We start from the raw sequence: 19,942 nt of genomic DNA, 5'->3' as shown, positions 1-19,942 counted from the left end.
GCACCTCTGTTTTTGTTTCAGATTACAGTATCTGCAATTTTATTTGTTTTCAAGGACAGCGTCTGATTGAGAAGATCTTCGAAGTGAAGGTTCTTGACTCCATCCCTCAGCATACTATCCACCACAATTTCAGTGCTGCACGTCCATCAAGGGGTTAAAAAATTTGGTATTTTGGTATTGGTTTATTATCGTCACTTGTACCGAGGTACAGTGAAAAGCTTGTCTTACAAACCGATCATACAGGTCAATTCATTACACAGTGTAGTTACATTGAGTTAGTATAGAGTGCATTGATGTAGTACAGATAAAAACAATAACAGTACAGAGTAAAGTGTCACAGCTACAGAGAAAGTGCAGTGCAATAAGGTGCAAGGTCACAACAAGGTAGATCGTGAGGTCATAGTCCATCTCATTGTATAAGAGAACTGTTCAATAGTCTTAACACAGTGGGGTTGAAGCTGTCCTTAAGTCTGGTGGTACGTGCCTTCAGGCTCCTGTATCTTGTACATGATGGAAGAGGAGAGAAGAGAGAATGTCCCGGGTGGGTGGGATCTTTGATTATGCTGGCTGCTTCACCAAGACAATGAGAGGTAAAGACAGAGTCCAAGGAGGGGAGGCTGGTGTCCGTATTATTTCAACAACTTAAAAATACGAGGGTTACTGAAGCATTCCAAATCCCTTTAGCGCTAAAGCATGGTAAAATGCTTAGAGCAAAATTTATGAAAGGAGGCAAGTGTGAACGTGATAATTTGAGGGAGAATAATTGCAAGAATCCTGCTCAACAACCACTTCCCAGTGGACAAAAAGTTGATTCCATCAGTCACACAAGATAAGTCACAGATGGTGTCAAATCATGGAAAATGACAAATGCAAGAAAAGTATAGAGTAGCAATCGCTGTACACAACCTTTCTCAACCTCACGAAAACCTTTGACTCTAACTAATGAAAGGGATTATGGAGAATCATTCTCAAGTTTGACTTTCCTCAGATTTTGCTATAAATCTGCTATACAAGGACATGAAAACCATGGTGTCCACCATAGATCCAATCCTAGTTTAGGCTGGGGTCAAGTCTAAACTCTAGTAATGCTCTTCTCAAATTTTACTTGCTGCAATTATGCTCCTCTCCTCAAAAAATAAATGGAAATATGTTCAAACCATTGTCTCCGCTTCAAAACCACCCAATCTCTGTCAATTTACAGTACACAGATAACGTTCATCAACCTGCACCCACCAGAGAACACTGGCTTCTCCACCCCCTGGAAAATCAGTGCCCACAACGTGATCCTGGTGTCCACATCATTTTCCATATCTCGAGAGCCACCTTTTAGCAAAAGTGAAATCCACAATTTCCTCCAGTGCATTACCACAGCATTCAGCCACAGAAGAAAGTTGGCTCAAAGGCCAAGACCCTGTATAGTAAGCACCTCATATAACTAAAGCCCACCAATGTTTCTGCAAAACCCTCTAAATGAATTGGCAGTACAGGCAAATCATTGCCAGAGCCCTCTCTGGGCCAACATCAAGTCTCTGAACACACTTAACTAGTTCTGATGGAGGCCCACATCATCTGCATGACAGACATCGAGCTCCCTAACCAAGCACTCTGCTCCATGCTCAGTCGTAGTAAGAGACTTCCAGGAGGACAGAGAAACCTTGTAAAGTGTTCTAAAAATCTTGAAAAAAGCAATATCTTCAAAGACTCATGGGAATCTGTGGCACCAAGACATTTCAAAATAGAGAAGCAGCCTGAAGGACAGCTTAACCCTCTATAATCAGATATAATCACCTTTGGAGAGGGTGCAGAGGAGATTTAAAAGAATGCTGCCTGGATTGGAAAACATGTCTTATGAGGAGAGGCTGAGCAAGTTAGGGGTTTTCTCCTTGGAGAGGAGGAGGATGAGAAGAGACTTGATTGATGTACAGTATATAAGATTATGAGAGGCACAGAAAGAGTGGACAGCCAGCATCTTTTCCCAGGACGCTAATGGCCAATGCTAGAGGTCACCCGATTAGGGTGCGTGGAGGAAACTTCAGGAGGGATGTCAGAGGTAGGTCTTTTTTTAAACACAGTGGTGGGTACCTGGAATGCACTGCTGGGGGTGGAGTGGTAGGGGCAGATACGATACGATCATTTAAGAGACTCTTAGATAGGCACATGGATGAAAGAAAAATAAAAGGTTATAGGAGGTGAAGTAGAGAGGGGGATAGATAGAATGTGGATAAGATTTATATAGGTCGGCACAACATCGTGGGCCGAAGGGCCCGTACTGTTCCATGTCATCCAGATCCAATGTGGACTCAGGTGATTGGCCCACAATGATTATCCTGTTAAGATGACAAAAATATAATGTATGAAAAGGCAGTTGGCTAAGCGTAAGTAAAGTTGGATAGAATTTTTTTTTGAAACAGTTGCTACTGAAAAGTTGGGAACATATAGATGGAGAGAGCATAATCCCCATTCATTTCTATTCATCTCTACTCATTGTTTAATTAGCAATTGTGACATTGTGTGGCTGTAGGGATAATGAAAGCATCTGGGGAATTTCAAATATGGAAGCATATTACATTTGCTAGGCATACTCTACATCCATATCTGAATATTGCTTCAAACAACATTAATACTTCTCAAATACCAGTTTGACAATGGCCAATTATTGCATTTGCAATACCAATGTCTCTTTCAGTTCTGAATGCATAAGACAAGTTGATAGCACTATAAGGGAACAACGATCATACCAGCTAAAAATCAATAAAGTACAATCCTTAAGTAAACTGGATGAAATTCAAAAGCAATCAACAAAACTACAAAAGCAGTCTAGCGCATAACTTTATCACCAAAATCAACCATGTTCTTTGGTTGCATAGATGCAACTACAATTTCCCTCAATGATGTCATAATTTAAAACACCCAAACTACAGGACAAGGATAGATATATTTTGTATTACTGGATATTGTTTCTTCTCTTTATGGAGAGGGATTCAAGCAGTGGAGGTAATATAGAACTGACCATCACACGTATCAATAAGTGATGCTGATACCACACGTGTTTCAATCTAGCAAGGGGAGATGAGATAAATATTTATTTAAATATTTAAAGGAAAGTTAAATTCTGTACAGCATATCATGAAGCCAAGACAGCCATATTGTCAAATTGACTGGGCATTTACAAATATAACTGTTTCTCTTTCTGTCTGTCTTGCTGTATTTCTAGCAAGTTTTGTTTTTATTATAGTGATTTATGGATGGTTGGAAAAACATTGCAATTAAGTTATTGATCTCCTCATTGAACAAGCATGTACAGAAGCAACTGCAATGCTTTCCTGAAATCCAAATGCCAGACAGTAATCAAAAAACAAAACAAAAATTGAGATGCAGAAAATCTTAAAAAAGTTTACAGAAGTCAATAGGTCAAATGGTATCAGTGGAGAGAGAAACAATTTTGGATATCAGATTGGCATCACTGCTCCAGAGACCTGGGTTCAACTTTGACGTCGGGCATTGGCTGTCTGGAGTTTGTATGTTCTCCTATGGGTTTACTCCAGCTGTTCAAGATTCCTCCCAAACCCAAAGATGTGCAGGTAGGTGACTGGTTACTATAAATGGTTGCTTCGCTTAAGTAGCAAAAGATTCAAAAAGGAAAGTTGGTGGGCAACTGCAAATAAATTAGTGCTACAAGAGTGGTGGGACTGCTCTGCCGAGTCTTGTATTTGCTGAACTGAACTTCTGCGGCTGGAGCATGTATGCATGTTCATCAACTTGTTTCCTTCTCTATAGATGGCGCCTGACCAACTGAGCATTCCCAGCTTCTACGCCCACCAATGTTTGGTTCATGCTCATTTCACAGGAACTGTAAATGCCCCATTGGTCGAGGAATGCTTCAAGGAAGGCCCACCAGCATTTTAAGGAAATCGGGAATGGCCAAAAAAAGGCAACCTTGCTGGTATCAACTTGACAGAGGCACAAGTTGCTGCAGGGTCGAAAAAGAGTAAGAGCACAGAGAAAATAAGTGCAGGGCAGAAATATATGGAGACACGAGAGACTGCAGATGCTGAAATCTGGAGCAACACACAATTTGCTGGAGGAACTTTGGGTGGGGTGGGGTGGGGTGTGGAAGAGGAGTTGTCGACGTTTTGATTGGAGAGCATGTCTTATGAGGATAGGTTGAGTGAGCTAGGGCTTTTCTCTTTGGAGTGAAGGAGGATGAGAGGTGACTTGATAGAGGTGTACAAGATAAGAGGCATAGATTGAGTGGACAGTCAGAGACTTTTTCCCAGTGCGACAATGGCTCACACGAGGGGACATAATTTTAAGATGGAGGAAGGTATAAGGGGGAATGTCAGGAGTAAGTTTTCGTTTTAAACACAAGAGTGGTGGGTGCGTAGAGCGCACTGACAAGAGGTCGGCATTAGGGACATTTAAGGGACTCTTAGACACATGAATGATAGAGAAATGGGGAGCTATGTGGGAGGGAAGAGTAAGATAGATCTTGGAGCGGGATAAAATGTCGGCATAACGTTGTGGGGCGAAGGGCCTGTACTGTGCTATAATGTTCTATGTTCCTGTTGTGTGTCCTGATATGTTCTTGGCTAAAATAATTAGTATGAGAAAATATTTTAACAGGATTCTTTCAGAGGGCGTGGGGCATCCGTTGCAGGTAGAGGGTCTCTGTCCGCAGTTTCAGCACGGCCAAGGATTTGTGAGAATGGGGTGGAGGGAAGCGACCGAGATTGCCGCGGAGGGTAGGGGGGGGGGGGGGGGACCCTCCAAAAGGCGCGCCATGTGCAGCCTCGGGACGCCGCGGTCCCCGCGCGCGTGCGCGAGTGCGGGAGCGCGCGTGCGCCCGGGGCGGGGGCGGGAAGGAGGCCGCCGCCATTTTGTGGCGTTAGAGCCAGCGACCGCCAGAGGAGGGGCGGGAGAGCTCCTCGCCAGTGACCATCCTCTTCCCCCCAGGACCAATGCACTGCATTAAAATAAATCAAAAGCGCACGAATACAGGGCTTCAGCCTAAATGAAAATAAGTTTTTGGAAAAAAACGTCATTTAAACTCGCAACCACACGTGGAAAGCGCGTGCCACGCACACCATCGCACGCGGAAAGATCCACGTTTTAATCGTAAGGAAACCAGTTCTATTTCGGAACGGCATCTTCCATGCCCGCCCGTGTTATCTCGTTGACTTTAAACACCACACGAGTAAAAGATAAACGCGTCAGCTCCAGCTCTGTAGGGAGGGAGCCAAGCTGGCGGGCGGTGATTGACAGCGCCGTTAACCTATCACATGGAGCTCTGGCAGCGGCTCAGCCAATCAGATGAGGAAATATACGGCAGTAACTAAGGCAGTCCCAATCGAGGAATTATTTGCAGCGATCGTGTCGGAGCGACATCAGCAGCAATACTTGCGGATGCTTTTCAATAACACAACTGTGAGCTTTATTGATGCATGAAAATCACCAAGGAAAATCCCGAGCACACTAACCTCCGTAGCGACCGTCCATTGTGATCCCGCTTCAGTAAGAAATGTTCGGGCCTTGATGACGTCAAATGAGTCGGGGAGGGCGGGGTACGTGAGACGCGCTCCGGGCTGGGTGGGTCACGTGATCTGCACCCAGTGTCGGACGGGTCACGTGGGCATGCCAGCGTTGCGCTCCCCTTTACTGTAAATTAAATAAGTGATTTAATGTAATACGCAATTTGATGTCCTTCAACGCACCTTGCTTTGACAAACAAACTGCCGATAACCTAAAGTGCATTTTTCGCCTGACTGACACCGTAAACTGTTCAATAGGAAACATCAGCACCCTCTCCGCAGATGCTGCCTAATTGCTAGTATTTCCAATAATGTCTGTACATTCCTAAAGATGTAAAGTTTGCCCTGTCATACTTACAAAACTAGGTGGGATTGTGAGTAGGCAGAAGGGTGTAAAGTGATTTTAAGGGGACATAAACGAGATAGGATAGTGGATAATATGTCAGATTGAGTACAATGTAGAAAAGTGTGAGATTTATCTACTTAAGTACACAAAACTTAAAGCAGTGTATCTTTTTAATGGTGACATATTGGGAATTGTGGATTTTCAAAGAGACCTAGTGCCTCTGGAAACAAATCTTTGGAAGCTAACATGTAGTAGGTAATTAGGAAGGCAAATAGTATGTCTTTATTGCAAGATGACTTGAGTAGACTAGTAAAGATACGTTACTATAAATAACTTTTCTTCAGTCTTTCAGGATTTAGGATGACTTGCTTCCATTCCAGTTTGTGGGTTCTGCAGTGCCAGTGTGGGAATTGATAGCGCAGGTGGTGCCAGACAGGTAGGTGGGTAGTTTGTGGGGTGGAATACTACTTCTTCTGTTTATGCAGGGTTTCGGAATATTTTCAATGAATACGTCGCGGTTCTTTGTACTATCCCTATTGCTCGTGGGCCAGAGATTCCCAAAAGTCATTGGGAATGCTGCATTTTTCCAAGGAAGCTTTGAGCACAGTTTTGAATTTTTTCTCTGTCCTGCTGGTAATCTCTTCCAAGGCAGAGCTCAGAATAGAGTGCCTGTTGGAGTGCATGTCCATCACCAGGAGTCTCCTACCCTATGGAAATGAGTGAGTTGAACTTGATCTTGGGGATGTTGGCCTGGAAGAGGACAATAGTCTTGGTTCACTTATCCTTCCAGTGAATTTGCAGACGCAATATGGGTGATATTAGAAAAACACCACCTATTATGCTTGGGTAGCTTACAACCCAATGGCAGGAAACATAACATTTTCCAATTTCAGATAACTCTCTGTGTTCCTTTCCCACTCCTACAAGTTATCCCAGGTTCTCTTTTCCTCTGTTCACCTTTTCCACCCCCTGTCCCCTCTCCCACCTGGATCCATCTGCCTATTTTTTGCCTCCTCATCTGGTTCCACTTATTCCACTGGATTCCACAATCCCACCTAGTTTTGTAAGTATGACAGGGCAAACTTTACATCTTTAAGAATGTACAGACATTATTGGAAATACTAGCAGTTTTTCTCAAGTGCCTTGAGATGACTGCTATAGGCAGTGGAGGTCTCAAGAAGTACATGGGAGGACAGGGATCACTGCTGCCTGCTACAAAAAAACAACTGCTGGAAGAACTCAGTGCGTCAAGCAGTATCTGTGGAGGCAAAAGGGATGTGTCATTGTTTCAGATCAAGACCCTGAATCAGGATTGAGGAAAGTGAAGAGGAAAGATTGTCAGTATATAGAAGTATGGGGGAGGGGTTACTGCAGTAGGTGGTAAGTGGAACCAGATGAGGAGGCAAAAAATAGGCAGATGGATCCAGGTGGGGGAGGGGACAGGGGTGGAAAAGGTGAACAAAGGAAAAGAGAACCTGGGATAACTTGTAGGAGTGGGAAAGGAACACAGAGAGTTATCTGAAATTGGAAAATTTTATGTTCATGCCATTGGGTTGTAAGCTACCCAAGCAGAACAGGTGGCGTTTTTCTAGTTTGCATTTGGCCTCGCCATGGCAGTGAAGAAGGAAGAACAGACAAGTTGGTGTGGGAATGTGAAGGGGAGCTGAGATAACATGCAACCGGAAGTTCAGGATGGCTATTGAAGACAGAGCACAACAGGTGCTCTGCAAAATGGTCGCCTAGCCTATGCTTGGTCTTGTCGATGTAGAGGAGGTCACGTTGCAAGCACTGAGTGCAATAGATCAGGTTTGGAGAGGTGCATGTGGATCTCTGCCTCAACTGGAAGGGCTGTTTAGGTCCCTGGATGGTGGTAAGGGACAATTGTAGCACCTCCTATGGTTGCAGGAGAAGGTGCCGTGGGATGGGGATGAGTGGGTGGGAAGGGAATCTCAGGGAAAGTGGTTCTTCTAGAAAGCAGAAAGAGGGGAAGATGTGACTGGTGGTGGGATTCCTTTGGAGCTGGTGGAAATAGTGAAGGATGATATGCTGGATGTGGAGGCTAGTGGGGTGAAAGGTGAGAATGAAGGAAATTCTATCTCTGTTCTGTCTGGGGACAGGGGAAGGATGAAATGGAGGAGATATATGTGAAGGCTCAATCAACTGCAGCCAAATGGAAGCTACATTTACGGAAGAAGGAGGACATTTCAAAAGTCCTAGAGCAGGCGGCCTCATCTTGAGAAGAGATGCAGCAGAGATCGAGAAAGTGTGAAAAAGGGACAGCATCCTTACAGGAGGCAGGGTGGGAAGACATGTAGTCGAGATAGCTGTGGGAGTCAGTGGGTTTATAGTAGATATTGATGGCTCATTTATCTCTTGATTTGGAGACAAGAGAGATCCAGGAAAGGAAGAAAAGTATCAGAGATAGTTCAGTACTCAGCCTGTAGCCTAGTCTGTCTTGCCAATTCAAGTGCTCATGTACATATCAGGCCGTCAGGTTGGAGACTACCAAGGCGGAATATGAGGTCTTGTTCCTCCAGCCTGCGTCTGACCTCAGCGTAGCAGTAGAGGAGGCCGTGGATAGACATGTCAGTATGGGAGTGGGATATAGAATTGAAGTGGCTAGCCACCGGGAGATCCTGGCTTTTACAGCAGACGGAGCGAAGGTGGTCGACGAAGTGGTCACCCAATCTGCGTCGAGTCTCACCGATGTAGAGGAGACTGCACCGGGAGCACCAGATGCAATAAATGACACTCTCGGACTCACAGGTGAAGTGCTACCTCAGCTGGAAGGACTGTCTAAGGCTCTGAATGGTGGTGAGGGAGGAGGTGTGGGGACAGGTGTAGCACTTAGTGCGGTTGCAGGGATAAGTGCTGGGAGGGTCATCAGTGGGGAGGGATGAGTGGACAAGGGAGTCGCAGAGAAAGCGATCCCTGCGGAAAGTGGGGGGGTAGGGGGAGATGTGCCTGGTGGTGGGATCCCATTGGAGGTGGCGGAAGTTGCGGAGAATGATATCATAGAAAGTACAGCACAATACAGGCCCTTCAGCCCACAATGTTGTGCCGACCTCTAAACCTCGCCTAAAACCTATCTAACCCCTTCCCCCCACATATCCCTCTATTCTAAATTCCTCCATATGCTTCTCTAGCAATCTCTTGAATTTGACCAATGTACCTGCCTCCACCACCGCCCTAGGCAGCGCATTTCATGCCCCAACCACTCCCTGGGTAAAAAACCTCCCTCTGATATCTCCCTTGAACTTCCCACCCATTAACTTTAAAGCCATGCCCTCTTGTATTGAGCATTGGTGCCCTGGGAAAGAGGCGCTGGCTGTCCACTCTATCTATTCCTCTTAATATTTTGTATACCTCTATCATGTCTATGATATGTTGGATGTGGAGGCTCGTGGGGTGATAGGTGAGGATAAGGGGAACCTCAAGTGGCTATTTTCCTCTGGTTGGAAAGCTTAAAACCAAGATTTGTCTCAGAATATGAAGTGCACCATTTGGACTTGAGAGAAGACTGTTCTTCATGCAGAAGTGTAAACCTCCTTTTGAACACTTAAGAGTAACGAGGATAAGATGGAAGCGTGGACCTGAGGCAGAGGACAAGAGAGCTGTGAAGTCTAATCCTGCTTCTATAAAACCTTCCTCTTTGATCATGCCTCATCCTTGTAATATTTGACATGTAACTATAACCCATTTTGCGATGTTAAGGACGCTACGTAAGTGGAAGTTGTTGTTGAGCTGGTTGCTGATCCTTGAGACAATGATACTATTATGCAAATATACATCGTTACGTCTTTTGAATGACATATCCATATCCAATCAGAAACGAAAGGCCCTTCGCGTCGACGCAAAGGGAAGACCAATCGGCGGCGGAGGGCGGTTCTTCCGGAGCTAGAAAATTCTCCAGGAGCGGGGCAAGGGCTTTTTTGAATTTAACGAAATCAAAATGGATTCTTGGTACTCAGGTAAATGGTGAAGCGGTTTTGTTTAAATTTTTCCAATATTCTTGTCCTGTTTTTGAGCCGATCCTTTCTTAAATGATGCTTTTAAAAGATGCGATTGTTTGACGATCGGAGAGGGGAGGGATGATTAAATAATTGTCCTTAATTTCCGCCTTGGACGCGTCATTTTAACGTGAAACCAACCTAACTTGGTGGGCGGTGGAGATCCCGCCCAAGCAGTTGCGATTGGCTGGGGGACCGCAGACTGCCGAATGCTTCCACCCCATTGGTCAACGGGCGTGACAATCAAACCCACTGCATTAGGTTTACAGGAACTCGTGTCGTATTTTTTTTAAACGGAATTTTTAGTAAAAGTTTTAGAAATCCATTAAAAATAAGCGTTGGATTTCGAAACATTACAGGTGAATTAAATCTTGATCAGTCGTCATGTAGGTGGTTTGCATATTGATGGAAAATCCCTTCTTCTCCGCGGCTCTATGGATATTTTCCCTCATCTTGTTGTGAGCGGGGGACACGACGACCGATTCCACCCACACATTATAAGCGATGCATCTCAGGACTCCTGAGGGGAGAACATCTTCAAAAAAAACATTTCAAGAGGCTACAAAATGGCGGCACCTAATCAGCGTGGATTGTTCGGGTCGCGCGCCCCCCCCCCCGGCCGTGCCCGCGCGCGCCCCCGAGAACGGCGTGCGCGCGCACGCAGGTCCACTGCCTGTCCACCCGCGGGGACAGGGATTCCCTGGGTTGACTTTCTGAGGATTGCAGGCTACGTTTATTTAGTCAGCCAGAGGGTGAAAGTGGCTTGTATTTGGCACAGTCTCTCTGCACGATGTTCCTCGGCCGTTCTTATGATGAAGGAAAGTGAAACTGGAGAAACAAAGGACTGCAGATGCTGGAATCTAGGTGAAAAAAAACGAGATGCTGGAGGTACTCAGCAGGCCAGGCTTGGTGGTTTAGAACATAGAACACTACAGCACGGTACAGGCCCTTCGGCCCACAATGTTTGTGCCGACATATGTTTCCAATTTTTTCCAAATCAAACTTTAAAAATGCTTTGTCATCCAAGATTCCCTAATTTTGCCGTCTCTGCCTTTCACCTTTACCAGAACGTGCACTGGACTTTTACTGCCTCTCTTCTGTAGGAGGAAAGGAATTGTCAACATTTCACGTCAAAACCCTGAAACGTCGACAATCCATTTCCTCCCACAGGTGCTGCTCGACCTGCTGAGTTGGTTTGATGCTCCAGATTCTCACCTCTGCAGTCTTCTGTACCTCCGTTAGATCAACTATGATATCATTAAATGGGTGTTAAATCCATGGGGTTGCTATCTTCTGCCATTGCTTTATACATGTCATGTGCTCAGTGATAATGGTGGCTGAGTGAGATGTGCCCACTTCCACAGAATGAATATGCCTTCATTGGCCAGTAAATCATGCGGGACCCCCTGCTACTCACAAGATCTTGTTGCTACCCACAAGATCTGTACTGTTCTTTAAAATAATGTTCTAGGATCTTTCCTATCAAGTTAATGGAGCAGATGGGGCTTACATTTTAATGTCTCATCTCTGACAGTGCAATTCTTCTTTGGTACTGCATGATAGAAATTATAATTGTTAGGCTCAAATCTTTATTTATGAGAATGGCATCTGGGATGAGTGGTTTTAGCAATGAAGAGCTGGGATTGCTCTCTCTTTGAGTGGAAAATAACTTGTAGTAAAAAGAGAAACAGTTTTCAGTGGTCATAAGACCAGTAACTAGAAAAATAACAGTCGGGATTTTGGTCAGCTTGGGAGGAGACACAATAAAGTTGGGGGGATAAGTCCTGTTTCCTGCAACCAAGACTGGGGGTGATGTCTTGGTTGGTTGCTTGTTGCTAGGGTTACAACAATCTCCCCGTGCTTGAACAGATCTTTGAGTGGGAAAGGGAGGATGCAATTTTTTGAGTGTATATAGGAACCAATGATATGGGTTAAACTTAGTGTGGGTCTGCTGAAAGATCTTAAGGAACCATGAAGCATATGAAGGAACAGAGAATTCAGAAGCTAATAACTTTAGGATTATTATCTCAGTCAGGCGTAAATTAACATGGATCTGAATAGATCAGCAAGCTAAACACAAGGGATGTGTGGTGGAGAGGGAGGATAAAGCATTACATGTCCAATATTTGTGCTTTGTGGAAGGTATAGGCAATGTATCCAAATTTTGTATAGCATTTCATTTCCATTGGTGTCCTTCCTTGCATTATAGTTGTATATAAAATTGACTAAGTTTTAGAACATAGAACAGTACGGCATAGAACAGGCCCTTTGGCCCACAATGTTGTGGTGACATAGCTACTCCTTCCTACAGAATGCTCATATCCCTCTATTTTCCTCTCATTCATGTGCCCATCCAAGTCCTTCTTAAAAGCCCTGAATGAGTTTGCCTCCACCGACCTATCAGGCGGTGCATTCCAGGCATCCGCCACTCTCTCAGTAAAAAAAACGTGCCTCTCATGTCTGTTCTGAACCTACCCCCTCTCACCTTAAATGCATGCCCTCTGGTATTGGATCGCTCAATAATGGGAAAAAGATATTGCTTTCTACCCTCGCTATGCCCCTCATAATTTTACATACCTCCAACAGATCACCCCTCAGCCTCTGCCACTCGAGAGAAAAGAGCCCAAGTTTGTCCAGCCTCTCCTGATAGCACATGCTCTCTAATCCAGGCAGCGTCCTGGTAAACCTCTTCTGCACCCTCTCTAAAGCCTCAACATCCTATAGTGAGGTGACCAGAATTGCATGCAATATAAATGCGGCCTAACCAGAGTTCTATAGAGATGCATCATAACTTCTTGGCTCCTGTACTCAATACCTTGATTAATAAATGCAAGCATTCCATAAGCCTGTCTACCTGTGTAGCCACTTTCAATGAGTCATGGACTTGCACCCCAAGGTCTCTCTGCTCTTCAACACTGTTAAGGGTCTTGCCGTTAAGAGCGCTCTCTCTCTACCAAGGTGCATCACCTCACATTTATCCGGGTTAAACTTCATCTGCCATTTCTCTGCCCACATCTGCAGCTGATCTATATCACGCTGTATCCGTTGCCAGTCTTCCACACTATTCACTACTCTGCCAATCTTGGTATCATCTGCAAACTTACTAACCCATCCATCAATATACTCATCCAGGTCATTTATGTACGTCACGAACAGCAGAGATCCCAGCGCAGATACCTGCAGAACACCACTACTCACTGGCCTCCAGCCCGAATAAGTCTCTTCAACCACCACCCTTTGTCTTCTACAGGCAAGCCAATTCTGGATCCACACAGCTAATTCTCCACTGACCCCATGCATCTGAACTTTCTTGATTAACCAATTATGTGGGACCTTGTCAAGTTTTAGTATAACTAAGTTTTAGTAGATAAACCAATTAAAAAGACATCGCTTACCTAATTAATACAAAAATTTGATGGGAATGGCAGGCAGGCTGGGTGATGTGTTGAACATATAGAAATTAGTGTTACCATTGAGAGATGCTGTAAAGCTATAATAGTAATTCTGTACAATTTGAGGAACTTTGGTCTAGGGATGTTAAGCCTGAGTCCAAGCTGCAGTCATTGCGAGCATCAATAAGAGTGAAAGAGTGCATTGGACCATTTGATACAGATGCAGTCATGTCCCGTGGGTTGCATAATGGCTTGAATTTAGGCGGCACAGATTTCACCTTGGTGCTCCAGTTTCCTCCCACGTCCCAGAAATGTATGGGTTGGCTGGTTAGTTAAACGGTTATGGGAACCTAGCACGTGAAAATGCGCAAATCTGAGCAGTTAACTTTGTTCACCGGTGCTTGCTGCCTATGCAAATGTGAACAAAGACTAGGAAGGATGGGGAATGTGACCATCGCACAAAAGAGTGTAGTAGTAAGTATGGTATAGTCGGGGAGATGAGCACTATTCTCTGCATCCAAGATTTTGGTGTGTGGGAGGGGTGATCTCAAAGGTTGAATACTTGCTTGATGCCAAGGATTCATCAATCTTCTCAGGCTTGAAGAAAAGTGGGAAAGGGAGGATACAGTTTTTAAAGTCTATGTTGGAACCATTGACATGGTAAAATTAGGAATGTGTGTCTGCTGAAAGATCTTGAGGGACTAGGAAGCATATTTAAACAGAGAATTCAGCGGGTATTGATTTTAGGATTATCACCTCAGTTATGCATAAATTGACAGATTTGAACAGATTGGAGAGCTAAACACAAGATGTGTGCAAGGTATGTGGGAGAAAAGAGTTTCTATTCATGGAATACTGGTAGCAGCATTGGGGCAAGAGACAGCCTTTCGATTGGGATGGCTGAGAACAGTTACCAAGGGGTAACTGGAGCTTTAGATGAGGTTTTAAGCTGTTGGAGTGGGAAACAGTAGTGACACTGTTCAGTTGAGGGAAATGTTATTGATTTAAAGAGAAAGGATGAGGTAAGAGAGTAATATAGCTGTTTAGATAATGACAAGCAGAGTTAGATAGCAAGGAACAGAGTTTAACGCTAATAGCGGATTGGTTAGATAAAGTAAATTTAAGAAAACAGTAGAAGACTAAAGTTAAGATTGTGCATATGACTGGACAATGCATTTGTGACAAAATATAGATAAAATGCCAGTGAAGTTGATAAATGAACTTGAGTTAATAATTATATGATAACCAACTTTTCTGTAATACTGGATATTAAGAAGGAACAGATAAGGTGGAAAGATTGAGTGGAAATAACATAAGAGCAGCAGTGTGGAAGTACCTTGGCTCAGAAGAGCTGAGAGATGAGTGACATGGCACTTGTTGGAGTGGCTTACAATCCCATCAACAACAACAATTGGAGAGAAAATTAAATAAGGAAGTTAAACAAAGAACTAAAATAATCAGGAGAGAAATTTGTGTAGAGTGGTTTGTGCAGAGAAATTTGTGTAGAGTGGTTTGTGTAGAGTGGTCAATGTCAACTTGACAGAAGCAGTCTCGAAGAAGCATTTAGAATTCATTTGGCAGTTATTTTCCTGGAATAAAATGTCCTGGAAGTAACTTGGGAACAAGCTATTTAAGATCTCTGGTGATGAGGCAGTATTGTAATAGTAAGGGTCCTCTAGGGAAAAATCATGACGATATGTCATAATTTTGTCATCAAGAAAATCCCAGTCAGTTAAGAAATACTGTCTATAAATCGAATAAAGTTAATCATGAAGGAACAGGGGTACATTTTCTAAGGTGGTTGGAGAAATTAGATTAAAAAGGTTTTGTCCTTGAAGAAATAACAAGCTTTTGAATAAATTGCAAACTTGTTAGTCTACAATTTTGTTGAGGAAATTATGTTACAGATGATCTTAAGGAGATGTTTATTTTGACCTGAAGATTGGCTGAGTTTGAAGAAGTAGCAACCATTAATGAAACGATGAAGTGCACAGAAATGTAAAGAAAATGAAAGGGTTTCTATCTTTATGTAAAAAGTAGTGAAATTAAATTTTGTTTCCATGAGGCAATGGTAGGAGATATTATAATGGGGAGGTAAGAAATGGATTTTGTATTTGTCTTCATTCCAGAAGATGTACATGGCAGAAATGGGGGGATCCATTGGTCCAAGACCATGAGGAGAATGGTTAATAATATCTGCTAATAGAACTAAAACCAAGCTTATCCCTGGACCTGATGCTCTGCATTCCAGGGTTCCAAAAGTCGTGGCTGTAGGAACTAACAAATGCAGTAGTGAGGGCTTTTTGAAATTCTGTGCTTCTGGAACAGTTCCAGCAGATTTGAAGAACCAAATATAGCATTGCTGTTTAAGAAAGCAGAGAGCGAAAATGTAGGCTACTTTAGAGTCTTTAGTTAGACTAAAACAAAATGGAGAAGGGTAAAAATAAGATTGTGTATCTGAATGGGCAAAATATTCATAATATAGAAAGTCATGCCATAGATGGTGACAAATGAGTTTGAGTTGATGATTACCTGGACATGATTGTATAATGACTAATTTGAGAGTTAAATTTTCTGTAGCACTGGATGTAGAGAAGGAACAGATAAAATGGAAAGGTTGGGGGTGGGTAGAAATTGCACAAGGACAGTTGGGTGGAAGTGTCTTTACTCAGATGATTGTGATGTAGAGGTGAGAGATCAGTGATACGACACTGGTTGGAGTGGTATACAATTGCATCAACAACAACATATTTGAGATTTTTTTTCTGGAATAAAACGTCATAGAAGTAATTTAGGAACATGCCATTTTAGATCTTGTGTAAATATCACAGATTTACAAGATGCAGGTGCAGCATTCGGTTGGAAAGGCAAATAATATGTTGGCTCTCGTGGAGTACAAAACTAAGGAAAGTCTTCTTAAAATTGTATGGGGCTTTCATAAGACCTCATTTGGAATGCTCTGTACAATTTTGATATCTGTGACTGAAGGTCACAGCAACAGAGATTGACGTTGGATTCTTGAGGGATTGACAGGGTAGATGCAGAAAAGTCATTTCCTCTACCTGGGGAGTCTCGAACCAGAGACGGAGTCTCAGGGTAAAGGGCTGGCTATTTACAGTTTAAATCAGAAGTTCATTGGATTGTAAACCTGGAATTTAATGCCTCAAATGACAGTTATTTTGAATCTTTTGCGTGGAGGATGGCTTTTGGACACCAAATCAGAAAATATGGTAATGAGGTGGAAAAGTGTACTTGAGTTCCGGGATTAAGCACTTTTGTACTAAATGGCAGAAGTGTATTGGATCCTTCCATTTATCTTGCTGGTAGAGAACCAGCAAAAGTGATGGAGGAAGCGCTTTTTAGTGCTGATTGCTGTGATCTGAAATGCATTGGCTACAAAAGGCAGTAGAATCATAGTAAAGGAGAATCTGATTCTGAAAACTTGGAGCAGTGGGGGAATGGGATTAATTGCTTTTCTATAATTGTCTTTGCTGATCAGGAAATATTAAACAAATTTTTTTTGGTGGAAGTTTTAGCTGTTTACATATACTTTTTGGTTCAAAGAAAACTATGGAGTAGATACAGCTGTTGTTGCCTTTAAGGAATAGTCCAGGGTCTATAAACTTGAATATTAAATTCTATTTAAAATTAAAAATTCATGTTGGGTTGCCGTCGATTTGGGCTACCAATGAAGCCTTGCTGCTTCTATAATGCATCTGGTGTCAATACCATGGGACTTCAAAATGTGGCAAAAATTCATTGTAGTTGTTGCCTTTGTTATATTGAATTTTAAGCTGAGTAGTCCCTGTAGTTCGTAGCATTAAATTAAATATCTGAAAAAAAATCTAGGCTGTCTCTGATCTGTCATTATAAATCTCAGTTAGGAGGATCTATAGGATTTGTGCACCATTGGAAGAGTTTTTGGTTAAAACTTAGAGGTTTGTTTAAATGTAAACATGAATTCTGAGTATTGAATGTAATGTTCTTCAGTTGCCACTGTGGAATGTCACACTTCAATAGATATTCGTCTGGTAGCTTCCCTTTAGAGCTCTATCCAGCAGGTATTGTTGCCTTCAGTGGAAATTAGAACAAAGAGATACAAGATGGGATGGAAAAATTGAAAGACGGTGCCTGAGCAACAAGTATTTGAATCTACATATATATTTTTAAAATATAGGTAAAAAGGCTTTCTGGATGCCTGACGATGAACATGATGTCAGTTTTTGCTGCTCTAAACGTAATCTATGCCTTGTTACATTGAGGCTGCAGATTCTGGATCCCTTGTTTAGTCATCTTCACTAGTTTCTGAGGCCCAGACAAGTGACCTAAAAATTTTGTCCTTAAAAGTTCCTTAACCTTGTCTCCATGATGAACTAATATGTATGCACCCTCTGCTTCTGACAGCTTGTGTTGTCAGTGGCTCCTTATGGAAGTCAAAGAGTTTAAAGATTCCATTTCTAACCAATTCTAAGACGGACAAATCTGCTATAACTAGAGTTATACTATAGTTGACTTCAACATTTTGCCTAGAGGATGATGACCAGAGAATACTTTAATGTGCAATATTCATTACAAATCCAAAGATTTGTATATCCATCTTGACTACACTTCTTCACCCTGCTTCCTTTAAGAACTCCATTCCATTCTCCTTTGAATCATTTCTGCTTTCCTCACCAGTGATTCTGAGCTCTTTTCCATTTTCCTTAACTGATCTCTCTTATGGTTGACAGCTTTCAATCATGTCTGCTCCATTTCTTGCATCTTCTCTCAACCTCATCACTCTCCAACCAGACTAAGGATTCTCACCTTCCACCTCATCAGCCTCTGCATTCAATGGAGTATTCGCCATAACTTGCAGCGAGGGATTTCATCACCAGACATATCTTTCCCTCCCTCAGCATTCCAAAGAGTTTATTCCGTCTGTGACTTCTTGGTTCACCTCTCCATCTCCACCGTGCACTCCCCTTTTCATTGCAATTTCTCATGCAACCTTGGGAGGTGTGCCATTGGCCTTTTACCTCTGCCCTTTCTACCATCTCGGAACACAGGCAGTCCTACCTGGTGAAGCAGACCAGGTGGGAGAGGCTCTTTGGCCCAATATCCAGAATTGGAGGTGGGGGTTTCAAGAAAAAGAATTGATCAGTTAAGCTTGAGAGGAAACCAAATCTCTTCTTGTGTTCATTTTTGGAGCTTTCTTCCTCAGTGGATGCTCCATTGTTGAATATATTGAAAGTTGAGATCAGCAGGTTGGACACTTGGGGAATTAGACCACAGCTTAGGAAAACCAGTGGACTTGAGGGTCTGGCTTGTGTGTCTGTTTCATTATTTAAGATTGCTTTGGATCCCTTTAGTTAATTTGGGATATAGCAGTAATTGAGACAATGGATCAGTGTGCTGTTGACAATAGAGCTGTAATGGAAATCACAATCTATTTTGAATTAACTTTTTATCAACTAGTATGCATCATAGATTGTCCACAGTTCTCAAATATTGTAATATTGACATTATTTAAATGTTCTTGGTTATATTTTATTGTAGGCTATGGAACAGGTGATTCTTGGAACACTGGAGCCACCAATTCACAAGGTAAGTTGGATGTATCTTGTAGGTCTTAAAATGGGTGACCTGTATTTGTACTATTTTGATAGTTTTGACTTCCAGTTGACTCATGAATGCACATTGTGTTGTAAAGTGCTTAAGAAGACACACTGTGCTTCTGCTGCTAATAGCAGTTCTATTGGATTGACCTAGGGATATAGTCAAAATGAATACATTGATTTTGTGTTGTGTACTGTACTGTAGCCAAATTTGCTACTGGTACAAAACTAGGTGTATTAACAAGTTGTAAGACATTTGCAGCCTGCAAAGGGATGTAGGTGGATTTAACTTGAGTGGGCAAGAAGTGGGCAGGTGAAGTATTATGTGGGAAAAGATAATGAGATTATTCACTTTGGAAGAAAGAAATTATTTAAACAGTGATACTACAGAATGTTGTGCTACAAAAGGATCTAAGGGTCCTAATATATGAAACACAAAGCATCTGGGATACTGTGTACAGTCTCCATATGTAAGGAACAATGTGCTGGCATTGGAGTCATGGAAAGAATTCAACTAGGTTCATAGGATGAAAGGGTTGAAGTATGTAGAAAGCTTGAGCAGGTCAGGCCTATATTCATGGTCCTTTAGAAGAGAGTGATCTAGAAACTTAGAAGATCCCGTGGGTGATTGAAAGAGTGGATGCTAAGAGGATGGTTCCCCTTGGTGGAGTATCTAAACGTAGTTTCAGAATAAGGGTTATCAATTTAATCATTTTCTTCTGAGGGTTGTGCATCTAGTTTATTGTCATGTACACAAGTACATGTATGGATAGGTGCAATGAAAAACTTGCAGCAGCATCACAGGCTTATAGCATCAGATACACAAGAAAAAACATAAGCATAAATCACATAAGAAAGAACACACTTAGAACAAAAGAAAACCAAGTCCATTGTAGTGCAATGTGGTCCTAGTGTTGGTTTACTGTGGTAGTGGTTAGGGTTGTGCAGGTTGGTTCAAGAACCAAATGGTTGAAGGGAAGTAGCTGCTCTTGAACCTGGTGGTGTGGGACTTCAGGCTTCTGTATCTCCTGCCCGATGGTAACTGCAAGAAGATGGCATGGCCTGGCCT

The 19,942-nt window shown here is 42.7% G+C and overlaps 2 protein-coding genes across 7 annotated transcripts in view; one reads left to right on the top strand and one right to left on the bottom strand.

Moving 5' to 3' along the window:
• Nucleotides 1-5,568, bottom strand: part of LOC127584931 (A-kinase anchor protein 8-like) — a 28,896-nt gene extending 23,328 nt beyond the window's left edge. For 3 of the 5 annotated variants that reach the window (XM_052041952.1, XM_052041953.1, XM_052041955.1), the window contains exon 1: nucleotides 5,083-5,162. In XM_052041952.1, coding sequence (XP_051897912.1) covers nucleotides 5,083-5,147 — 65 coding nt within the window. In that variant the 5' untranslated portion in view covers nucleotides 5,148-5,162. Of the gene's footprint in view, nucleotides 1-5,082; nucleotides 5,163-5,477 lie in introns of those variants that run through there. The other 2 variants (XM_052041954.1, XM_052041956.1) reach the window with 2 other exon arrangements.
• Nucleotides 5,569-9,703: 4,135 nt separating this feature from the next.
• LOC127584932 (A-kinase anchor protein 8-like) overlaps nucleotides 9,704-19,942 on the top strand; it is a 33,297-nt gene continuing 23,058 nt past the window's right edge. Inside the window, exons 1-2 of one of the 2 annotated variants that reach the window (XM_052041957.1) lie at nucleotides 9,704-9,845; nucleotides 18,815-18,862. In XM_052041957.1, coding sequence (XP_051897917.1) covers nucleotides 9,827-9,845; nucleotides 18,815-18,862 — 67 coding nt within the window. In that variant the 5' untranslated portion in view covers nucleotides 9,704-9,826. The remainder of the gene's footprint in view (nucleotides 9,846-18,814; nucleotides 18,863-19,942) is intronic. The other variant, XM_052041958.1, reaches the window with a different exon arrangement.

Source organism: Pristis pectinata, chromosome 31 (assembly GCF_009764475.1).
Source record: "Pristis pectinata isolate sPriPec2 chromosome 31, sPriPec2.1.pri, whole genome shotgun sequence".
NCBI lineage: Eukaryota > Metazoa > Chordata > Chondrichthyes > Rhinopristiformes > Pristidae > Pristis > Pristis pectinata.
This window is presented reverse-complemented; position numbering and strand designations above follow the sequence as displayed.